General features: G+C 37.4%; 1 protein-coding gene across 1 annotated transcript in view; it reads left to right on the forward strand.

Moving 5' to 3' along the window:
- The first annotated feature begins 7,714 nt into the window (after window positions 1–7,714).
- The window catches only part of LOC133652725 (alpha-1,6-mannosylglycoprotein 6-beta-N-acetylglucosaminyltransferase B-like), a 651,209-nt gene continuing 634,022 nt past the window's right edge, over window positions 7,715–24,901 (forward strand). Inside the window, exons 1-2 of the mRNA XM_062051777.1 lie at window positions 7,715–7,996; window positions 18,358–18,470. Coding sequence (XP_061907761.1) covers window positions 7,935–7,996; window positions 18,358–18,470 — 175 coding nt within the window. The 5' untranslated portion in view covers window positions 7,715–7,934. The remainder of the gene's footprint in view (window positions 7,997–18,357; window positions 18,471–24,901) is intronic.

The raw sequence follows: 24,901 nt of genomic DNA on the forward strand, positions 1-24,901 counted from the left end.
GCAGGTGTCAGGGATGAGCCGCTGTCGTCACAAGCGCTCTCCAAGGTCCTGAAACCTTCCTTTTTATATTTACTAATAAAGAAATTATGTACTGGTACCAGTTTTATGATGCGGCATGTACTAAAACAACACATGTACATGTTGTGGGATATTTAGCACTTCTTCGCATACACATAACGTGTGCCTGTAATGTATTTATATTTTAAATGTATATTAATTTGGTATATTGAAAAATAATACTTTAGCATTGATGGATGAATAAAAAAAAGACTGCTGAGTACTGTGCATTAGTGTTAATACATGCCATCATATCACAAATGCAATGTCACTATGCCCCCTAGTGGCTGTACAGGAATTAACAATTATACATTACGTCATCGCTGTTTTGTTTTTTTAAGCACATTCTACATATTTTTGGCCGAAATTAGACATTGTCACTCATAATACTTCCTAAATGAAGTAAATATATCAATACTAAAATAGTATTGGCCACTAGATTTCAGTACAGTCTGACTTTTTTATTATGTCTATTTTATAAGATTAAAGGAGTGTAAAGGTGACTATTATTTCATGTTTAGAAGTAATTCATTTATTGAAGGGCATGGGTTTGTGGAAAGGAAGGTTTTTCCGTTTATGTTGATCTTAAATTTATTTTGCGCTAAGTAAATTATTAAAGTTATATCATAATATATGTTAATATTGTTAATGTCTTTCCAATTATTTTTCGTACAAAACATGCACCAAATTAAATTCAAAATTGATCAAAAAAGTTAATATACAGTTTTATTCCTATACACCAGGAGTCGGGGGGGCGGGGGGCGTGGTTGGGGCGTGGCTAATGGCGTGGTTAAGAGGAGAGTATATTTACAGCTAGAATTCACCAAATCAAGTATTTCATATTTATATATATATGTATGAAATACTTTTTTTAAAAATTTTATTATACATATAAATAAAAGACATACTTGAATTTCAGTGTTCTGCAGGCTATCCAGTAGGTGGCAGTATTGTCCTGTTTAAGAGTGTCACAACATTGCTGTTTACGGCAGACGAACTGCTTTACGGTAGACTAAACGTGACTGCTGTTGTTGTGTGTTGTTACCGCGCTGGGAGGACGTTAATGAAACTGGCTAACAATAAACCCACATAAGAAACCAAGAACTCTCTCTCCTTGTTGTGCACTCTACTCTCTAAAAGCCGTAGATGCTATGACGTCATTGGGCAGGCAAGCTGCTGGGAAAGCGGACGTGAGAACGGCTGTCCCCACTCAGGTCCGCATTGAGCTGGAGGGGGCGTGGCCTCCAGCTCCGGCTGAATACCGGGAGTGTGTCGGGGGAAAATCTCTGCCGGGAGGTTGTCGGGAGAGGCGCTGAATAACGGGATTTTCCCGCTAAAAACGGGAGGGTTGGCAAGTATGCACTAGGGAGGCGCTATAGAGCCGCAGGTTGCAGACCCCCACTATAGACCCTTCCTGCTACGTCACTGTTAAAAATATAACTTCACTTTCTGTCGCCGGTGGCGCACAGCGTGAGTGCCGGGCTGCTAAACGATCGCACACCCATCAAATCTCGGTTGGTGAGATGTATGTATGAAAATGTGCATATTCAATGTTTTTATTATGTTACCTTTGCACTGTAAAAAAATATTATTGAACAGTACATTGCTCATGAGTTGTTTTTAGTAAAAAGAATGCATCAAGTTTGAATTAAAAAATTAAAAATAAACTAATTTTGTATTATTAAAAAGTAATTTTTTTCCTAGTGGGAGTGGCTCCAAATAAAATTTAGCTAGGTTTTAGTGAAATAAGTATTAGTTACCCAAGCAAAACATGACTTAGTATTGAATCTATATGAATATATTTATGCCAAAAAAGTCCAAAATGTCAGGATCACAATGAAAATTATATTGCTAAAGTGCAGCCAGTAGCTTTGGTTTTTTATTGACATTCTATCGACAAAATAAATACAACCCAGATTACAAAATAAAACAAAAAATTAAGAAACAAAAAACATATGCACCTCCAAAACGGGACCTGAAAAGCAAAATGGCCGACAACCTATGCAGCAAACAGTATTGGGTATTTGATAATTTCTTTAAGTTGAAGTGGGGTGATCATATATTTGCCATAATTGACGCTTGTTTATATTGACAAATGTGCCGTTTTATTGTTCAACGATTATTCCGTATGTCTAGCTCATACTTGCCAACCCTCCTGTTTTTAGCGGGAGAATCCCGGTATTCAGCGCCTCTCCCGACAACCTCCCGGCAGAGATTTTCTCCCGACAAACTCCCGGTATTCAGCCGGAGCTGGAGGCCACGCCCCCTCCAGCTCAATGCAGACCTGAGTGGGGACAGCCTGTTCTCACGTCCGCTTTCCCACAATATAAACAGCTTGCCTGCCCAATGACGTTATAACATCTAGGGCTTTTAGAGAGTAGAGTGCACAACTGCGCACACAACAAGGAGACGAAGCAGAAGAACGAGGAAATTACAGACATGGCGACGCTGTCGACGAGCAAGATGAAGAAATACGCTTGCAAGTTCCAAAACGAATGGAAACAAGAATTTCAGTTCATCCAGGACAGTTCGAAGGGGAAGGTGTATGTTGCCTGTAAATATGTAGAACAGACTTCTCCATTGAACACGGTGGCCGAAATGATATACTCATCATGAACGGAGAAGTTAAACAGGACAATACTGCCATCTAATGGATAGCCACCGGAACACTGAAATTCAAGTATTTCTTTTATGTAAATAAAATAAATAAATATATATATATATATAGCTAGAATTCACTGAAAGTCAAGTATTTCATATATATATATATATATATATATATATATATATATATATATATATATATATATATATATATATATATATATATATATATATATATATATATATATATATATATATATATATATATATATATATATATATGAAATACTCGAGTTGGTGAATTCTAGCTGTAAATAACCACGCCCCCAACTACGCCCCCCCACCCCCACCCCCCACCCCTACCCCCCACCTCCCGATATTGGAGGTCTCAAGGTTGGCAAGTATGGTCTAGCTCAGGGGTCACCAACGCGGTGCCCGCGGGCACCAGGTAGCCCGTAAGGACCAGATGAGTAGCCCGCTGGCCTGTTCTAAAAATAGCTCAAATAGCAGCACTTACCCGTGAGCTGCCTCTATTTTTTTAAAAAATTTTTATTTACTAGCAAGCTGGTCTCGCTGTGCTCGACATTTTTAATTCTAAGAGAGACAAAACTCAAATAGAATTTGAAAATCCAAGAAAATATTTTAAAGACTTGGTCTTCACTTGTTTAAATAAATTCATTATTTTTTTTACTTTGCTTCTTATAACTTTCAGAAAGACAATTTTAGAGAAAAAATACAACCTTAAAAATGATTTTAGGATTTTTAAACACATATACCTTTTTACCTTTTAAATTCCTTCCTCTTATTTCCTGACAATTTAAATCAATGTTCAAGTAAATTTTTTATTTTTATTGTAAAGAATAATAAATACATTTTAATTTAATTCTTCATTTTAGTTTCTGTTTTTTCGACAAAGAATATTTGTGAAATATTTCTTCAAACTTATCATGATTAAAATGCAAAAAAATTATTCTGGCGAATCTAGAAAATCTGTAGAATCAAATTTAAATCTTATTTCAAAGTCTTTTGAATTTCTTTTAAAATTTTTATTCTGGAAAATCTAGAAGAAATAATTATTTGTCTTTGTTAGAAATATAGCTTGGTCCAATTTGTTATATATTCTAACAAAGTGCAGATTGGATGTTAACCTATTTAAAACATGTCATCAAAATTCTAAAATTAATCTTAATCAGGAAAAATTACTAATGATGTTCCATAAATTATTTTTTAAATTTTTTCAAAAAGATTCGAATTAGCTAGTTTTTCTCTTCCTTTTTTCGGTTGAATTTTGAATTTTAAAGAGTCGAAATTGAAGATAAACTATGTTTCAAAATGTAATTGTCATTTTTTTCGTGTTTTCTCCTCTTTTAAACCGTTCAATTTAAGTGTAAATATCATTAATTATTAATAATAACATAGAGTTAAAGGTAAATTGAACAAATTGGCTATTTCTGGCAATTTATTTAAGTGTGTATCAAACTGGTAGCCCTTCGCATTAATCAGTACCCAAGAAGTAGCTCTTGCTTTCAAAAAGGTTGGTGACCCCTGGTCTAGCTGGTGTGCTATTGTGTGCTGAGCTGTTGTGTAGCTGCTAGTAGCCTACAGCCTCGCATGTTTACCTTTTGTAAAAGACTAGTAAAATAGAAAAAGACCAACCTTTGCGTAGTTTTTGGACGTGATAAAGCCTTCAAAAAGGTCTAAGTCAGTGGAATAATATTAGTAAATAATAAAAATAATACATTAAATATCTCAAGGAGGTTAGATTAGTTATTACACTGGTAGCCTATTACACACATTACGATGTGGATGTTTTGTTTATAATTAAAACAAGTAGATTATAGGTTAGCATATGTATTGCTCTATATTCATTCAAATTTACCAGGATTTCAAAGCTTTTAACAGTATTTTTCACACTACGTAAAATTGTGGTAATTTAAAAAAACAAAACCGTAAATTTCTGTAATCAAAATTCACTGTAACATTGCAACTAGTGTTGTCCCAGTACCAATATTTTGGTACTGGTACCAAAATGTATTTCGATACTTTTCTGTACTTTTTTTTTTTTTTTTTGTGGACCGGTACTTTTTAGAGGCGTTATAGTACCGAATATGATTCATTAGTATCGCGGTACACCGTACAACCCTAATTGCAACACATTTCTATATCCTTACATTTCACAGCCATTAACTGTGATTTCAGCGTTAAATACTCAAGTCAACAAATGTGAATAAAATGCTTTATCAGTATCATGCCTCGAACCTCACTTCGAAAAGATGTTCACTCCACAACATTGTACCCAATAATCCTGATGTCCTCATTTTGATAAGAAAAAATATGTGTTAGTGTATTACCTAGCTTGATTACATTACGATAGCACGTACAAATATGCATGAAAACACCCCTACAGACATCACACATGGTATACTTTAGTAATTCAGAATTGTTTTAGTTATATTGTAAAACTTACAAACGTTGCTAGGAGCGATGAATGAAGAATCCATACAAGTAGAAACGCTATGGACGTCTAGAAGTAAAGTGAATTATATGTATATAGTGCATTACATAGTGAAGCTCATTATCTACATCTTTAAGTTACATTTTAAACCAGTGTGGACAGGTGGGCAAAGTGTGGACACAACAGCTGTGACTAGGATAGCGAAAGCTGGTATCGAACCTGCAACCCTTAACTTGCTGGCACGGCCGCTCTACCAACCAAACCACGCCGTCCCAGACAGAACAGCACTTGTAGTTCCGGTTGAAAGTACTAAACAGAAGAAAAAACTGTCGACGTTCGCCAAGCAGCACCTGCAGTGGGCGAACTCGTCGATAAAATGGCGCCATAATACAAACTATTTGTATTAAGGCCGTCAGCTTAGAAAAATCCATAAAATTAGCTGCACCGTTTTATAAGCCGCAGGGAGCAAAGCAAAGGAAAAAAGTAGCGCCTAATAGCCTGGAATTTTTTTGATAATTTTCTTTTTTTTAGTATCAAATGGTTCAAGTCTTTCTTTTTTAAAAAATAGTTAGATTTTTATTTATTTCAAGTTGATACACTTAAATAATTTCTGTTACCGTATGTGGGCTCTGTACCGAGGATGTTGTTGTGGCTTGTGCAGCCCTTTGAGACACTTGTGATTTAGGGCTATATAAATAAACATTGATTGATTGACTGACATATTAAAAAAGTAGATAGTTATTCTTTATGAGTTGATTTATATTTTTAAACAATATTTAATGTCAATAAGGATACAACGGTATGCAGAGGTGTACTTATAACAACTTTAGGGTAAGGATAAGTTTATGAATCCTCATTTGTCCAAAAATAGTTGTCTACATTGTCTGTTATCGATTCTGCCATGATTACAACACACACTCGCGTTTGTTCATTTTAAATTTTTAAACACTATTTAATTTCAATAAGGACAGAATGGTCTGCAGAGGTGTACTTATAACAACTTTTATAGACAAATTATAGTATTTATAGTCATGGCGGACTGTAGTTGTAATATGCGTGACTTGCTGTGTGTATCATGATCAATATAGCGTGTGACTCACTCGATGGACAGTTGTGCGTTTGGTCCATCTGGCCGGGGGATCTTTTTTCTGGTTTATTTGGGTAAGCACTCCATTTATGTCGAAATAGCTTGGCTCCAAGTTCCATATTTATAGCGTCAAAATTGCTTTCACCTCATTCTCTCGGCTTCCATCTGCTCCGACGTCTCATCCTTCCTTCCTTCACGCTCGCTTCTATAAGCAGCAGTTCATCCTCAGTATACACAGCTTAAAAAAAAATAAGGTTGTGAATCCTCATTTCTTCAAAAATAGTTGTCTACGTTGTCATTGATTGTGCCATGATTACAACACAAACTTGCGTTTATTTTACAGTATATTTTTTAAACAATATTTCAAGTCAATAAGGACATATTGGTCTGCAGAGGTGTACTTAAAACAACTTCTTAGACAAATTATAGTATTTATAGTCATGGCGGACTGGAGTTGAAAGAACACGCGTGACGTGCTGTGTGTATCATGATCAATATAGAGTGTGACTCACTCGCGTTTGGTCCAGCGTTTTTCTGGTTTATTTTGGTAAGCACTCCATTTATGTCAAAATAGCTTGGCTCCAAGTTCCATATTTATAGCGTCAAAATCGCTTTCACCTCACTCTCTCGGCTTCCGTCTGCTCCGACGTCTCACCCTTCCTTCCTTCGCGCTCGCTTCTATATGCAGCAGTTCATCCTCAGTACATTCAGCTTAAAAAAAAAATAAGGTTGTGAATCTTAATTTCTCCAAAAATCTACGTTGTCATCAATTCTGCCATTATTACAACACAGACTCGCGTTTATTTAATATTTTTAAACAATATTTAAAGTCAATAAGGACATATTTGTCTGCAGAAGTGTACTTAACAACTTTTATAGACAAATCATAGTATTTATAGTCATGGCGGACTGTAGCTATAATATGCGTGACTTGCTGTGTGTATCATGATCAATATAGAATGTGACTCACTCGATGGACAGTTGTGCGTTTGGTCCAGCTTTTTTTCCGGTTTATTTTGGTAAGCACTCCATTTATGTCAAAATAGCTTGGCTCCAAGTTCCATATTTATAGCGTCAAAATCGCTTTCACCTCACTCTCTTGGCTTCCGTCTGTTCCAACGTCTCACCCTTCCTTCCTCCGCGCTCGCTTCTACAAGCAGCAGTTCATCCTCAGTATATTCAACTTAAAAAAAATGATTTCTTCTTCCTCGGGGGCACCAACAAAATATTGAGAATTACTGGTTTACAGTAATTTGCTGTAAAGATGACACTGTAAAATTAACGAAGTTGTTAGCCTGTAATTTTCTGTAAATGTACAATGCAAACGTGTACAGCGTTGTACACGTGTACACAACTTAAGATTGATAGCATGTAAAAAAAAAAAAAAAAAAAAAATCATTGTAGCTTCTTTATTTCCCAGTAGGAGCCGCTAGATGGCGCTGCGAGCAGGCTGCATCCCGCAGCACAAAATCTCCAGGTCAGTCTTCATGTGGAGCGGCAGAGCACATGGACGCGCGACGCAGAGCCGACGCGCACGCGGCACGAGGCGGGTAAAGAGCGTCAGCACCACCGCGCCCACGGCGGAGCACCGCAGGGAGACGCCGCGTGGAAGTTGTCCCCGCGCACGACGATGGCGGCGCGCTCCACCTCTCCACCGCCTGCTGCACTCGGCTTTAAAGTTACGCGTTCGAGTCCGGCGCTCCCACGCTCCGGCAGCACCCTGAACGCACCATGACGAGCGGCGACCTTTCCATGATGACGAGGAGATGTCTTCTCACTTTCAAACCCTTCAGGTAAGGACGTGCAGGTGAGATCGTTCTTCCGGCCAATTGGCTGGAATATGACGGACCAAAGGTTGGGAATGAAATACTTTTTATGCGTGTTTTTTTTAAAAATATGTGCGCAAAAGCACAACACAGCCCACATTCAGCGCACTGTCAAGTTTGCAAATATGGCCACTTCATTAGGCACCCCTGCACAATCTAAGGGAATCATTAAAAGTGCATTTTAATGTAGTTTTTTAAACAAAATAATATAATATAAATGATGTATGTACTCTAGATATTACATTGATTAAATACCACCGTCACGTATATCAGTATGAATCATACAACAACATACTTAGTATTTTGTAGTGTGGCATTTTAGAAAAGGTTTGATCAAGTGAAATGAGTCAGAGAACAATGGTAGTTATGAACATATCATCCGTCTGGAAGTGGAGTGGTGATTAGTGGGTTTTAAAAAAAAATACAAAAAATTGACACCTTGTGGTCACAACAATCTATTAAATTAAGCCCATGGCGTAGTACATTGAATGATGCAGACACGTTTGTTACCGGATAATTTTGAATATGCCTCGGAGACTTTGCATGTGTAAGCAATATGCACTTATTTGATATTTGTTTACGTCGACAAATGTAGTGCTTCTCAATCATTTTCTGTTATGCACCCCCAGGGAAAAAAAAGAAAAAGCACCCTCCACCACTTTCCGCCGCAACTATAAATAGTATCATTTGTCTATAAAAGTATTATAATTGTCTTGTGTGTTTATTAAAAAAAAAAAATTAAAACATAAAAAATATAGAACAAATTACAACAAATAATTTTTTTTTAAGTCTTAACAGAAAAGATTTAAAGAAAAAAAAAATTGTGAAGAAAAAAATCCTTCTTGAAATTACAAAAATGTTTTGCCGAATTTGAACCATTAGATACTGAAACATTAATAAAATATATTCAGCATTCACTCAGAAGCACAATATATAACACACTTTAACCTACAAAAATAAATAAAACAATTTGCGCTGATTTTTAAAAATCAAAATGGGGAAGTCAGGAGTGATGGCGACAATTAAGACGCTTTGCAGCGCACAGCTTTTGTATATGGGCTGTGAAGCATTATACTGATAAAGCATGTGTTGTTGTCCTTCCCTGTCACCTCACTCTCTTGGCTTCCGTCTACTCCAACGTCTCACCCTTCCTTCGCGCTAGCTTCGAGAAGCAGTAATTCATCCTCTGTATGTTCAGCTTCAAAAATAAGGTTATGTATCCTCATTTGTCCAATAGTAGTCTTTGTTGTCCGTTACCAAGTCTGCCATTATTAGAACACACACTCGCGTTTGTTTCTGGAAGTAGGAACACACATTTGTTGCCAGAAGTCAGAAATCCGTTGCTATGGAAATTATAATAAATGTGCTGGGGTATTAGTTCCGGCAATGATTAAGATGACCAAAATACAGTAAATATTGTACTTATTACATATTGTTATAAAGGTGTCTGTTACTACATTATATGTATATATACTTGCAGTGTGTATATTGTACATACTACATATTGTTATAAAGGTGTGTGTTACTACATTATATATATATATATATATATATATATATACATATATATATATATATATATATATATATATATATATATATATATATATATATATATATATATATATATATATATATATATATATATATATATATATATTAGGGCTGTGAATCTTTGGGTGTCCCACGATTCGATTCAATATCGATTTTTTTTCAATTCAACACGATTCTCGATTCAAAAACGATTTTTCCCCAATTCAAAACGATTCTCTATTCACTCAATACATAGGATTTCAGCAGGATCTACCCCAGTCTGCTGACATGCAAGCAGAGTAGTATATTTTTGTAAAAAGCTTTTATAATTGTAAAGGACAATGTCTTATCAACTGATTGCAATAATGTAAATTTGTTTTAACTATTAAATGAACCAAAAATTTGACTTATTTTATCTTTGTGAAAATATTGGACACAGTGTGTTGTCAAGCTTATGAGATGCGATGCAAGTGTAAGCCACTGTGACACTATTGTTCATTTATTTTTATTTTTATAAATGTCTAATGATAATGACAATGAGGGATTTTTAATCACTGCTATGTTGAAATTGTAACTAATATTGATACTGTTGTTGATAATATTAATTTTTGTTTCACTACTTTTGGTTTGTTCTGTGTCGTGTTTTTGTCTCCTCTCAATTGCTCTGTTTATTGCTGTTCTGAGTGTTGCTGGGTCGGATTTGGTTTTGGAATTGTATTGCATTGTTATGGTATTGCTGTGTATTGTTTTGTTGGATTGATTAATACAAATAAAAAAATAAAAAAATGAATAATCGATTTAAAAAAAAAAAAGAGAATCGATTCTGGATCGCACCCCTAGTATATATATATATATATATATATATACCTTTTGTAAAAGACTAGTAAAATAGAAAAAGACCAACCTTTGCGTAGTTTTTGGACGTGATAAAGCCTTCAAAAAGGTCTAAGTCAGTGGAATAATATTAGTAAATAATAAAAATAATACATTAAATATCTCAAGGGGGTTAGATTAGTTATTACACTGGTAGCCTATTACACACATTACGATGTGGATGTTTTGTTTATAATTAAAACAAGTAGATTATAGGTTAGCATATGTATTGCTCTATATTCATTCAAATTTACCAGGATTTCAAAGCTTTTAACAGTATTTTTCACACTACGTAAAATTGTGGTAATTTAAAAAAACAAAACCGTAAATTTCTGTAATCAAAATTCACTGTAACATTGCAACTAGTGTTGTCCCAGTACCAATATTTTGGTACTGGTACCACTGTGACACTATTGTTCATTTATTTTTATTTTTATAAATGTCTAATGATAATGACAATGAGGGATTTTTAATCACTGCTATGTTGAAATTGTAACTAATATTGATACTGTTGTTGATAATATTAATTTTTGTTTCACTACTTTTGGTTTGTTCTGTGTCGTGTTTTTGTCTCCTCTCAATTGCTCTGTTTATTGCTGTTCTGAGTGTTGCTGGGTCGGATTTGGTTTTGGAATTGTATTGCATTGTTATGGTATTGCTGTGTATTGTTTTGTTGGATTGATTAATACAAATAAAAAAATAAAAAAATGAATAATCGATTTAAAAAAAAAAAAAGAGAATCGATTCTGGATCGCACCCCTAGTATATATATATATATATATATATATATATATATATATATATATATATATATATATATATATATATATATATATATATATATATATATATATATATATATATATATATATATATATATATATATATATATATATATATATATATATATATATATATATATATATATATATATATATATATATCAGTGACGTGCAGTCAGGGGAGGCAGGTGAGGCAGGGCCTCACGTGCCATCATGGAAAAAAAAAAAATGTAAAAAGAAAAAAAATTAACTAAATTGTTATATGTATCCAGTGATTATACTATAAAGTTATTTTCCATTTAACTTCACCAGTTTTAGATTATTTTTATTCAAAATCGCTGAATTTTCACATTTGCCGTTCAAATACTGAGAAGAGACTTGCGGTGAGTCAGCAGCCAGTTGAGCCTCACCATGGATTGCGCAACGACTTGGCTAACTGCTGGCCTGCTGTGCAGTGAGACCGTATTGCTATATGAATTAAATTATACATTTCCATAGTTTAGTTAGCTGAGGTATATAATGTACAGTGTATTTTGTCAACAACTGTATGTGTGTAACGTATTTCTTGTGCTGAGCAATCATAAAACGGCTGAGAAGACCCACTGGCTGAGGCTCGCAGTAATCCCGCCTCCTGGTGGTAGAGGGCGCTAGTGATCCCAGGGATCATTTTTGCGACCACTCGGCTGCAGAATAAGTGACAACAAGCAGCAACAGTTAGCAGTGATCGTTTATTTTTTCCTCTCGCCTGGACTTTTACCGTGGAGGATTACATATCTAAAATAAAACAGTTTTCTAAACTGGACTTTCAATCGAAGCAGGAGGTAATAATTAAAGGAAGATCTCCATCGAGACAGAGAGACTTTTAAAACTGAAGAAAGATAAGGAAGACTTCTATAAACAAGTTATCGATGCTTTTGTTCAGAAGGAGCGGCGCATGGACTTCATTTATAAGTAAAGGTAAGACCATAATAAAGTTTTTTTTATTAAATGTGCTTTTTTGTGTGCTGCAGTTTGTATGTTTAAAGTTAAGTTAAAGTACCAATGATTGTCACACACACACTAGGTGTGGTGAAATTTATCCTCTGCATTTGACCCATCCCCTTGTTCACCCCCTGGGAGGTGAGGGGAGCAGTGGGCAGCAGCGGCGCCACGCCCGGGAATCATTTTTGGTGATTTAACCCCCAATTCCAACCCTTGATGCTGAGTGCCAAGCAGGAAAGAATGCTGGTATGAGCTTTTAAACATAACCCGTTAACTGCTGCCAATCAAATGGTGAATAAGATACTCTTTAGGGTTCATATGTTTTTAAATCTGACTGTGATGAAGTCTGTGTCTCACCAGCCATGAACCTCACCGCACGTCACTGATATATATATATATATATATATATATATATATATATATATATATATATATATATATATATATATATATATATATATATATATATATATATATATATATATATATATATATATATATATATATATATATATATATATATATATATACACCTGCAGTGTGTATATTGTACATATTACATATTGTTATGAAGGTGTCTGTTACTACATTGTATATATATATATATATACTTGCAGTGTGTATATTGTACTTATTACATATTGTTATGAAGGTGTCTGTTACTGCATTATATATATACTTGCAGTGTGTATATTGTCCATCCATCCATTTTCTACCGCTTGTCCCTTTTTGGGGTCGCGGGTGTGTATATTGTACATATTACATATTGTTATGAAGGTGTCTCTTACTACATTATATATACATTTGCAGTGTGTATATTGTACATATTACATATTGTTATGAAGGTGTCTGTTACTATATTATATATATCATTTTTAAAATCCTAAAAAAAAAAGACGTGTGTTTTTGTGTCTCATAACATTACAAAAAAGGTGCACTTCCCTTTTTAATGGCTCTCTAACAGTATCGCACATTTTAAACGTGAGCTGATATCATCCAGATATCATTTCAGATATCAGATGTCTGTATCAGATGGAGACACCCAATGTAAAGTATGAAAGACATTTAACAATGAAAGATGTTTATACTTTTTGACTCCAATGTGTTTAAAGTAAGCCTGTGTCGGAAGTGCAAAGGATGTGAGAGAGTGTCTGTGTCTGAGTAAACATAGCTTTTAGCGCTACATGACACTTTAGGAGGAGTCGCCTGTCATATTTGTTGGGGGATCAAATCACACCTTGAATTCTAAATCCCACTTTTATTTCTTTTGTCTCGTCCTGTAAAGATTAACTGGCACTACTCGTGAAGGGTAAGTGACACCTCAGTGAGCTTGTGGCACACTCACTACCTCTACTGACACGTCACCGATTCTGTGTTGGTGTTTCAAAATGGTCGTCCGCCATCTGCTGGATTATACAAGTCATTATATTTGACCTACTAATAAAATCATTAGTTTTTTTTTTGGTAATTATTACTTCTTTTTTTAAAAAAAATGTGTAGCTGTGCAGAAAGGAATATGAAGCGTGAAACTCTGTTGAATGAGCCAGAAGTGATGGTTCCGTATGTGTGTGTGTGTGGCTTTAAGAAAAAAAACATGTGACCGTTTGACGTAAGTGTTTACCAGGAAGTACTTCTTTCGGCATCTCATGTTATAGACATCCATTTGTGTCTCTATTTTCAATGTAAATGGAACTAAAACAAAAAAGTGAAATTCCAAAATGTGGGATCAGTTTGATCTTATAGTGCCAAATTTCCTGTTTTATTGTTTGGCTTCTTGACCACATGTGCAAGTTTCATATTCCTTTCTGCGCTGCTGTTTGGTAAAAAAAACCCCAATATATTTGCCAACTATTAATTTTGTTAGCAAGTTAAATGTAATGACTTGTATAATCCAGCAGATGGGGGACGGGCATTTAGAAACACCAACACAGTATCAGTTCAGTGTCAGTACAGGTATTGAGTGTACCACACGCTCACTGAGGCACATCACTAGTAAACAGGAAACATTTCCCTTATTTGGCGCTTTAAAATCAAAATGATCCCACAATGTTTTCCCGTTTTTTTTAGTTTCATTTCGATTTTGTGTGTCCAAACTTTTTAGAAACAACTTTGATACTTTTGTTCATTCAAAGATACTAAACACGAACTGGTGCATGTTATTAATGCTAAGCTAGCTGAACAAAACGCTTTATGTTATAGGTGACGAAGGAAATCAGTAAAATATGTATTTATATTTATAGTCATGGCGGACTGGAGTTGTAAGAACACGCGTGACGTGCTGCGTGTATTATGGTCAATATAGAGTGTGACTCACTCAATGGACAGTTGTGCGTTTGGTCCAGCTGGCCGGGGACCTTTTTTCCGGTTTATTTGGATAAGCACTCCATTTATGTCGAAATAGCTTGGCTCCAAGTTCCATATTTATAACGTCAAAATCGCTTTCACCTCACTCTCTCGGCTTCCATCTGCTCCAACGTCTCACCCTTCCTTCGCGCTTTTCTATAAGCAGCAGTTCATCCTCAGTATATACAGCTTAAAAAAAATACGCTTGTGAATCCTCATTTCTCCAAAAATAGTTATCTACGGTGTCATCGATTCTGCCATGATTACAACACACACTCGCGTTTGTTTATTTTATATTTTTAAACAATATTTAAAGTCAATAAGGATACAATGGTCTGCAGAGGTGTACTTATAACAACTTTATAGACAAATTATAGTATTTATAGCCATGGCAGACTGTAGTTTTATTAACACGCGTGACGTGCTGCGTGTATCATGATCAATATAGAGTGTGACTCACTCGATGGACAGTTGTGCATTTGGTCCATCTGGCCGGGGGATCTTTTTTCCGGTTTATTTGGGTAAGCACTCCATTTATGTCGAAATAGCTTGGCTCCAAGTCCCATATTTCCAGCCATCCATTTTCTACCGCTTATTCCCTTTCGGGTCGCGGGGGGCGCTGGAGCCTATCTCAGCTACAATCGGGCGGAAGGCAGGGTACACCCTGGACAAGTCGCCACCTCATCGCAGGGCCAACACAGATATTTATACCGTCGCTTTCACCTCACTCTCTCGGCGAAGGAAATCAGTAAAATATGTATGAGGAGTTAACTCAGGTGATTAATCACAAAATATTGCATTAATCATGTGTAGACACAGATTAATCACATCATTTATTTAGCTCTTTTACCTTTCAATCTATTCAAACAAAATCGCATTCGTGTCCAAACATTGTTTTTCTTTTTTTAACGTTAATTGAAATTAAGGAATCAAATAATACATGTGATTTATTGTGATTAATCTGAGTTAAAAACAAAATCGTTTTGCAACATTACTGATAACAATTAATTTTACTTTTACAATCTGACGAAGGCCAATACACAACGAGCTTAGGGACACTTTGAACACCCCTGATTGAGATCGACGGGCTCCATCTCGTGGTCCTATATTCAAATACAGTGTTACTGTTCAAACTTTGCGTGGTGATACTTTGGCCAAAAAAAATTGCATATATTGTTAAATAAAACCTCTGCCTTGTTTTTAATGAACACTTAGGCCTACTACGCTACTGTATTGTAATGTTGGTCAGTACGGTGGTACTTGGAGAGCCGAGTGTTTTCTGAGGTGCTACTTGGTGAAAAAACAGTTTGAGAACTACTGTCTTAAAGTGACACACACACGGATGCTTCAGTCTGGTGCCATGGATGAATTTAATAGAGCAGCTTATGAGTCGCCATTGTTGCAGATAAAGGCCTGAAGATATTTTCTTGATGGTCAAGCATATTAAATATTTTCTTTCTTGTAAATGGCTTTTTAATTTATTTTTTATTTTTATTGGCGATTGTTGTGGTGCTACAATCATGCCTTTAGTGTTCTCTACGGCAGTTACGGCAATGCATGAGCAGAAAAAGCTGAAAACATTTGTCTGCGCTGTAAAAAGATATAGTTTGCATATAGTCATATAATATAGTCTGCACGATAATGATCCATTTACAGTAAACAGCAATTCTTTCCAAGCTCACGTACATAAGTGCAGCAAAGTGTCACTAATATACTGTAATTGGAACGTAGACTTGAAATGACACACTTAAATGGCTCAGCTGTGCAATATAGACAGTATACAGTGTAAGTATCAGTTTGTTTCATATGGTGATAATGCAAGTTGATGACACATTTTAGCTGTGTCTCGCAATTTCGACAGCAGCAAGCCAACAAAGGCAATGTAGAGTCCTCGATAGCAAGCGTCCCTCAACACTGCAGCTTCTAAAAGACATAAAAAGTAAGTTTCTTGCAAGTAGCGTTATCACTGGAGGCGGAGGAAGAGCTAGACATGCTGCACTACACACCACAGGAGGATGCAATAAGCCATGCTAAGCTAAAGCTCTTGAATGTAAACGAGTGTGCAGATCGATACAATTAATGATACCAAAAATAGTATTAGTATATGGCCGATACGAGAGTGGTGACATTATTTTTTTGGTTAATCACAAAATAATTGTGTTGTTGTTGTTTACAAACTCAATAATTTAGCAGTTTTGGCTTTTGTTCAGTTATTTTTCATTATTGACTTTAAAAAAATGGTGTTATGTAATAAAAGGAAATTATTCAAATATTCATGAAAAAAAACCTACAAAAATTTGAAGCTCTTGAATTTAAACAAGTGAGCGGATTAATACAAATATTGACACAAACAATACTAGGTATATTATCGGTATATGGTCAATACTACAGTGTGTGTGTGTGTGTGTACGTGTATATATGTATGTGTATATATGTAAATGTACAGTATATAAAGGTATATGCATGTGTATATATGTATGTGTATGTATGTATGTATATGAATATATATGTGTGTATATGTATGTTTATATATGTATATGTACTATATGTATATGTATGTATATACATATGTATATGTATGTATATATATATATATATTCTCAAGAGGCTCACATGATCACACGCACACATGATGATCTCACCCTGTTTGGTCATCAATGCACTCTCACACACTTACCATATTTTCCGGACTGTAGAGCGATATAAGTCGCACCCACTAGAGAAAAACTATATTTTTCCATATAAAAACGTATAAGCCGCACCTGACTATAAGCTGCAGATATATACGTTGTGAAATGAGTTATTTACACATACATATTCTGTAAAATGTTTATTTACATACCTTACTTGTTTACAAACGGTGTCTGTAACATGGCAGTAAAATGGTTGAAAAAACAAAACAGAAGTCATCGTCATCTTCCCACTAGCTGCGGAGGCTAGCTCTCCAATCGACTAGACAGACTCAATAACTCCACGGTGACATTTTGGTGAATTTACTGAGGAATTGGTGAAACTGAAACCATACAAAAATAATACCATTGTAAGTTAATAATACTAACACAGACACTCGTAAACGTGTTAGTATATTAGCAAATGCTAACAACGCTAGCTTGATTACATTACAAGAGCACGTACAAATATGCACGAAAACCCTCCTACAGACGTCACACCTGGGACATAAGTAGTAAGTAAGAATCGTCTTAGTTATATTGTAAAACTTACAAACGTTGCTTGGAGTGATGGATGACGACTCCCTTCGAGCAAACATGCTATGGATACTTATTTCTGGTTTACGGCATCAAAACAGGAAATACATTTTCAACCCGCAATACCTGCAGTTGGAGAACTCGTCCAAAAGATGGCGCCATAGCACAAAAAACAACACACCATTTCAGTCCTCTGCTTGGGTTTAATGCAAACTTTTGAACACAAAACATTATGTATTAGCCGCTCCGTTTTATAAGCCGCAGGGTTCAAAGTCTAGGACAAAAGCAGATTATATTTGGGGATTTACGGTGTATTACTTTCTGTGGTTTAATGGTGCCATGAAGTACTAGCCTGGAAGGAGAGTGGAGGAGAATGTGTGTACTCGTGTCAAGTTAACTTTCAGTTTCAATCCCAGTTGCTTCTACCTTGAGATAGCTGGGTTCACTCTCCCAGCACACGTATTACTAATGTTTGTACTTACTTTTTTTCTCAAATAAATTGTCAAAAGTTCTCGTCACTTCATCATTTTAGACAGCCTTGGAACCAAAGGACCTGGGTGAGTACAAATGATTTTGTTCGTCCTCTAAAAGCCCTCCTCTCTTCTTCCAGAATCTTTGTGGTGGGGATCGGCTTCTTCAGCCTGTGCTTTCTAATGACCTCTCTTGGGGGCCAGTTCTCAGCCAAGCGACCCGTCGATTCCCCCTTCACCACGCGGGCCGAAGGTAAGCCTGTAATTCCGCGCTTTCCAGTGCTCCATGCTGGTAACGAAGACAGCGAGCGGCGTGCTGAGCGCTGCATGGCGCCGCCTTGATTGCTGGCGGAACCTCTCGCTTTGTTCGTCGCAGTCCATCATGTTTACGTTTTGTCCTCTCGTTAGGCTTCCATCGAACATGTGCAATATGCTGATACGACTGGAAACCGTATCACAGGTCAAGTGTTTTGTACCGGTCGATATCGTGAAAACGGATATTCTTAAGACCTATGGGAAACAAGGACAAGGAGAAGAATATGTTAAATGTAAACAATTGTATTTGGAATCTGATTATAATCCCCTCAGCTGTCAAAGTAGAAGGGAAATATCAACACAAGCATGGAAAACAATGTCCACAAAAAAGTAAAATCACATTGAACACTTAACGATAATCAATAAGATCTTAAGATGAAGGTGCACAAATAAGAGAATATGTAAGAAATGCTAAGTAAAGTGTAAGAAAATAGCGCAAAATGTGGAAAAAGTGCATTTGTTCATGCAACCAACCTTGCTAACACGACTTCTGCTTTCTTTTGACCGACCCCCCCCCCCCCAAAAAAAAACCCCAACATATACCAATATACTTGGTATCGCTCGTGTCTATATTTATATCAATCCGCCCACATTTGTTTACATTTAAGAGCTGTATCTTAGCGGTTAACACTTAGCATATCTTCCTATGGTGGGAAGTGTAGCATATTTAGCTATTCTTCGGCCTCTAGCGATAATGCTACTTGTAAGAAACAGTTTTAATTTCCGCCGTGGAGGTGAGGATTCGTGATTTAGACGTAGCCTCACACTGTAGAGTAATGTTAGCCACTAGCTGGTTAGCCAGAATGCTAGAGTAGTCGTTTGTGTGTGGCTGTTAAATTTGCATGGCAATGTGTCATCAACATGCATTCATGATATATTGATAGCGTTAAAACATTTATATCGTCTATATCGCCCACATGATACATACTGTACATATATATATATATATATATATATATATATATATATATTTCACACATATATATATATATATATATATATATATATATATACAGTATATGTGTATATATATACACATGTATGTGTTACAGGCCTCGCACTGAGTAGCCTGGTCCCAGTGTTCGATGTGGTGTGTCCTGTTTTATAGGAATAAAAACGAGACACAAAGTGCTTGATTGCGTTGTCATCGCAGGGTGTGACCTGACTCTTTTATTAAACATTTCTTGATTTCTTTACTCTCATTTGCATTTCTATTGTGCTTTTAATCACATCCAAATAGTTTCAATCATGTAATTTCAGTTCTACATTTGTTCATTCACATCGTTAAACAATTACATCTTTACTTTTGAAATGATAAAACAAATCCACGAAAACATGGAGGATTGATCGTTACATACCCAAACACTATATTTCCTGTGTATAAGCATCACATAACGGTACTGTTGCTTTAATAAACCTCTTCATCTTACATGTTTGTACTGTATCCTGACATTGCTTCTTTTTTAATATTGCTGCTTTCTTGAACGCTTTTTTCTATATTGTCACTGTCATTATAAATCAATTACAATTACACACATTGTTACCTGACTATACCTATAAAACTTCTTAACAATCACAGTTTAACTTCAACAAATCCACTGCCGCCGCCATTCCCGCCCAACCACGCGCTCACACACAAAGGGAGACATCGCTTATTGAACGTTACAAAATTCATCACACATGCACACTTTTAAACAATATACTTCGATATTTCTATATTCAGAAACGCTTATAATTGCTTGGAGACAAATGTGTTAATATTATCACACTTTACAGACCTGTTTTATAGGAATAAAAACGAGACACAAAGTGCTTGATTGCGTTGTCATCGCAGGGTGTGACCTGACTGAGACACGGAAGCACTAACAAGCACCTCCCATTTTCCTCCTTTCCTATACGAGTGCTCCCCCTGCTGGCGTGGCGGAATAACATGTCTTGTGGCATTCAGCTTGGAAACATACACTTAAACTGTGACTTTAGATATGAAAATACCTCGAACTAAATTAGGATACTCTATTTACACATTCAATTTACAAAACAATTGTGACTACTAATTGACTAATTGTAAGTGTCATATATATATATATATATATATATATATATATATATATATATATATATATATATATATATATATATATATATATATATATATATATATATATATACACACACACACATGTGTATATATATGTATATACATACACATATACTGTATATATATATATATATATATATATATATATATATATATATATATATATATATATATATATATATATATATATATATATATATATATATATATATATATATATATATATATACGTGACGTGCGGTGAGGTTCATGACTGGTGAGGCACGGTCTTCATCACAGTCAGATTTACAAACATATGAACCCTAAAGAGTATCTTTTTCACCATCTGATTGGCAGCAGTTAACGGGTTATGTTTAAAAGCTCAGGTACGGTATAGCTCGGTTGGTAGAGCGGCCGTGCCAGCAACTTGAGGGTTGCAGGTTCGATCCCCGCTTCCGCCATCCCAGTCACTGCCGTTGTGTCCTTGGGCAAGACACTTTACCCACCTGCTCCCAGTGCCACCCACACTGGTTTAAATGTAGCTTAGATATTGGGTTTCACAATGTAAAGCGCTTTGAGTCACTTGAGAAAAAGCGCTATATAAATGTAATTCACTTCACTTCACTTCACTTGAAAGGAACTCCTTGTTGTGCCCTGCTATCATGGACATTACTGTAAACTAGGCAATGCTGCCTCCTGCTGTCTAAAGGAGGAAGTGCACCTCACTGTTGAATTCCAAAGTGAACTTAAACACTGGTTTTACATATATTATTAATAAATTCAACAAACAAAACAGAACAATATATATGTGTATATATTCCAATGGGCTCACCACCCATAGCAGGGGTCATAGAGGTCGGGTGCGATGTGAGCTGGGCGGCAGCCGAAGGCAGGGCACTTGGTGGTCCGATCCTCGGCTACAGAAGCTAGCTCTTGGGACGTGGAACGTCACCTCGCTGGGGGGGGAAGGAGCCTGAGCTAGTGTGCGAGGTGGAGAAGTTCCGACTAGACATAGTCGGACTCACTTCGACGCACAGCAAGGGCTCTGGAACCAGTTCTCTCGAGAGGGGCTGGACTCTCTACTACTCTGGCGTTGCCGGCAGTGAGAGGCGACCGGCTGGGGTGGCAATTCTTGTTGCCCCCCGGCTCAGAGCCTGCATGTTGGAGTTCAACCCGGTGGACGAGAGGGTAGCTTCCCTCCGCCTTCGGGTGGGGGAACGGGTCCTGACTGTGGTTTGCGCTTACGCGCCAAACCGCAGCTCAGAGTACCCACCCTTTTTGGATTGACTCGAGGGAGTACTTGAGAGTGCTCCCCCGGGTGATTCCCTCGTTCTAGTGGGGGACTTCAACGCTCATGTTGGCAGCGACAGTGAAACCTGGAGAGGCGTGATTGGGAAGAATGGCTGCCCGAAACTGAACCCGAGCGGTGTTTTGTTATTGGACTTTTGTGCCCGTCACAGATTGTCCATAACGAACACCATGTTCAAACATAAGGGTGTCCATATGTGCACTTGGCACCAGGACACCCTAGGCCGCAGTTCCATGATCGACTTTGTAGTTGTGTCGTCGGATTTGCGGCCTCATGTTTTGGACACTCTGGTGAAGAGAGGGGCGGAGCTTTCTACCGATCACCACCTGGTGGTGAGTTGGCTGCGATGGTGGGGGAGGATGCCGGACAGACCTGGCAGGCCCAAACGCAGTGTGAGGGTTTGCTGGGAACGTCTGGCAGAGTCTCCTGTCAGAGAGAGTTTCAATTCCCACCTCCGGAAGAACTTTGAACATGTCATGAGGGAGGTGCTGGACATTGAGTCCGAATGGACCATGTTCCGCACCTCTATTGTCGAGGCGGCTGATTGGAGCTGTGGCCGCAAGGTAGTTGGTGCCTGTCGTGGCGGTAATCCTAGAACCCGTTGGTGGACACCGGCGGTGAGGGATGCCGTCAAGCTGAAGAAGGAGTCCTATCGGGTTCTTTTGGCTCATGGGACTCCTGAGGCAGCGGACAGGTACCAACAGGCCAAGCGGTGTGCGGCTTCGGCGGTCGCGGAGGCAAAAACTCGGACATGGGAGGAGTTCGGGGAAGCCATGGAAAACGACTTCCGGACGGCTTCGAAGCGATTCTGGACCACCATCCGCCGCCTCAGGAAGGGGAAGCAGTGCACTATCAACACCGTGTATGGTGAGGATGGTGTTCTGCTGACCTCGACTGCGGATGTTGTGGATCGGTGGAGGGAATACTTCGAAGACCTCCTCAATCCCACCAACACGTCTTCCTATGAGGAGGCAGTGCCTCGGGAATCTGTGGTGGGCTCTCCTATTTGTGGGGCTGAGGTTGCTGAGGTATTTAAAAAGCTCCTCGGTGGCAAGGCCCCGGGGGTGGATGAGATGCGCCCGGAGTTCCTTAAGGCTCTGGATGCTGTGGGGCTGTCTTGGTTGACAAGACTCTGCAGCATCGCGTGGACATCGGGGGCGGTACCTCTGGATTGGCAGACCGGGGTGGTGGTTCCTCTCTTTAAGAAGGGGAACCGGAGGGTGTGTTCTAACTATCGTGGGATCACACTCCTCAGCCTTCCCGGTAAGGTCTATTCAGGTGTGCTGGAGAGGAGGCTACGCCGGATAGTCGAACCTCGGATTCAGGAGGAACAGTGTGGTTTTCGTCCTGGTCGTGGAACTGTGGACCAGCTCTATACTCTCGGCAGGGTCCTTGAGGGTGCATGGTAGTTTGCCCAACCAGTCTACATGTGTTTTGTGGACTTGGAGAAGGCATTCGACCGTGTCCCTCGGGAAGTCCTGTGGGGAGTGCTCAGAGAGTATGGGGTATCGGACTGTCTGATTGTGGCGGTCCGCTCCCTGTATGATCAGTGCCAGAGTTTGGTCCGCATTGCCGGCAGTAAGTCGGACACGTTTCCAGTGAGTGTTGGACTCCGCCAAGGCTGCCCTTTGTCACCGATTCTGTTCATAACTTTTATGGACAGAATTTCTAGGCGCAGTCAAGGCGTTGAGGGGATCTGGTTTGGTGGCTGCAGGATTAGGTCTCTGCTTTTTGCAGATGATGTGGTCCTGATGGCTTCATCTGGCCAGGATCTTCAGCTCTCACTGGATCGGTTCGCAGCTGAGTGTGAAGCGACTGGGATGAGAATCAGCACCTCCAAGTCCGAATCCATGGTTCTCGCCCGGAAAAGGGTGGAGTGCCATCTCCGGGTTGCGGAGGAGACCCTGCCCCAAGTGGAGGAGTTCAAGTACCTCGGAGTCTTGTTCACGAGTGGGGGAAGAGTGGATCGTGAGATCGACAGGCGGATCAGTGCGGCGTCTTCAGTAATGCGGACGCTGTATCGATCCGTTGTGGTGAAGAAGGAGCTGAGCCGGAAGGCAAAGCTCTCAATTTACCGGTCGATCTACGTTCCCATCCTCACCTATGGTCATGAGCTTTGGGTTATGACCGAAAGGACAAGATCACGGGTACGAGCGGCCGAAATGAGTTTGGTGGCGGGGCTCTCCCTTAGAGATAGGGTGAGAAGCTCTGCCATCCGGGGGGAGCTCAAAGTAAAGCCGCTGCTCCTCCACATCGAGAGGAGCCAGATGAGGTGGTTCGGGCATCTGGTCAGGATGCCACCCGAACGCCTCCCTAGGGAGGTGTTTAGGGCACGTCCGTATATGTATATATGTGTATGTATATGTGTATATGTATATATATATGTGTATGTGTATATGTATATATATATATATATATATATATATATATATATATATATATATATATATATATATATATATATATATATATGTATATATATATATATATATATATATATATATATATATATATATATATATATATATATATATATGTATATATATATATATATATATATATATATATATATATATATATATATATATATATATATATATATATATATATATATATATATATATATATATATATATATATATATATATATATATATACATGTATATATATGTGTATGTGTGTGTATATATACAGTGGGGCAAAAAAGTATTTAGTCAGCCACCCATTGATTGTCAATGGGTGGCTGACTAAATACTTTTTTGCCCCACTGTATATATACATATATATGTATATGTATATATACATACATGTGTGTATATATATATATATATATATATATATATATATATATATATATATATATATATATATATATATATATATATATATATATATATATATATATATATATATATATATATATATATATATATATATATATATATATATATATATATATATATATGTACACATATATGTGTGT

This window comes from Entelurus aequoreus, linkage group LG06, assembly GCF_033978785.1.
Source record: "Entelurus aequoreus isolate RoL-2023_Sb linkage group LG06, RoL_Eaeq_v1.1, whole genome shotgun sequence".
Lineage (NCBI taxonomy): Eukaryota > Metazoa > Chordata > Actinopteri > Syngnathiformes > Syngnathidae > Entelurus > Entelurus aequoreus.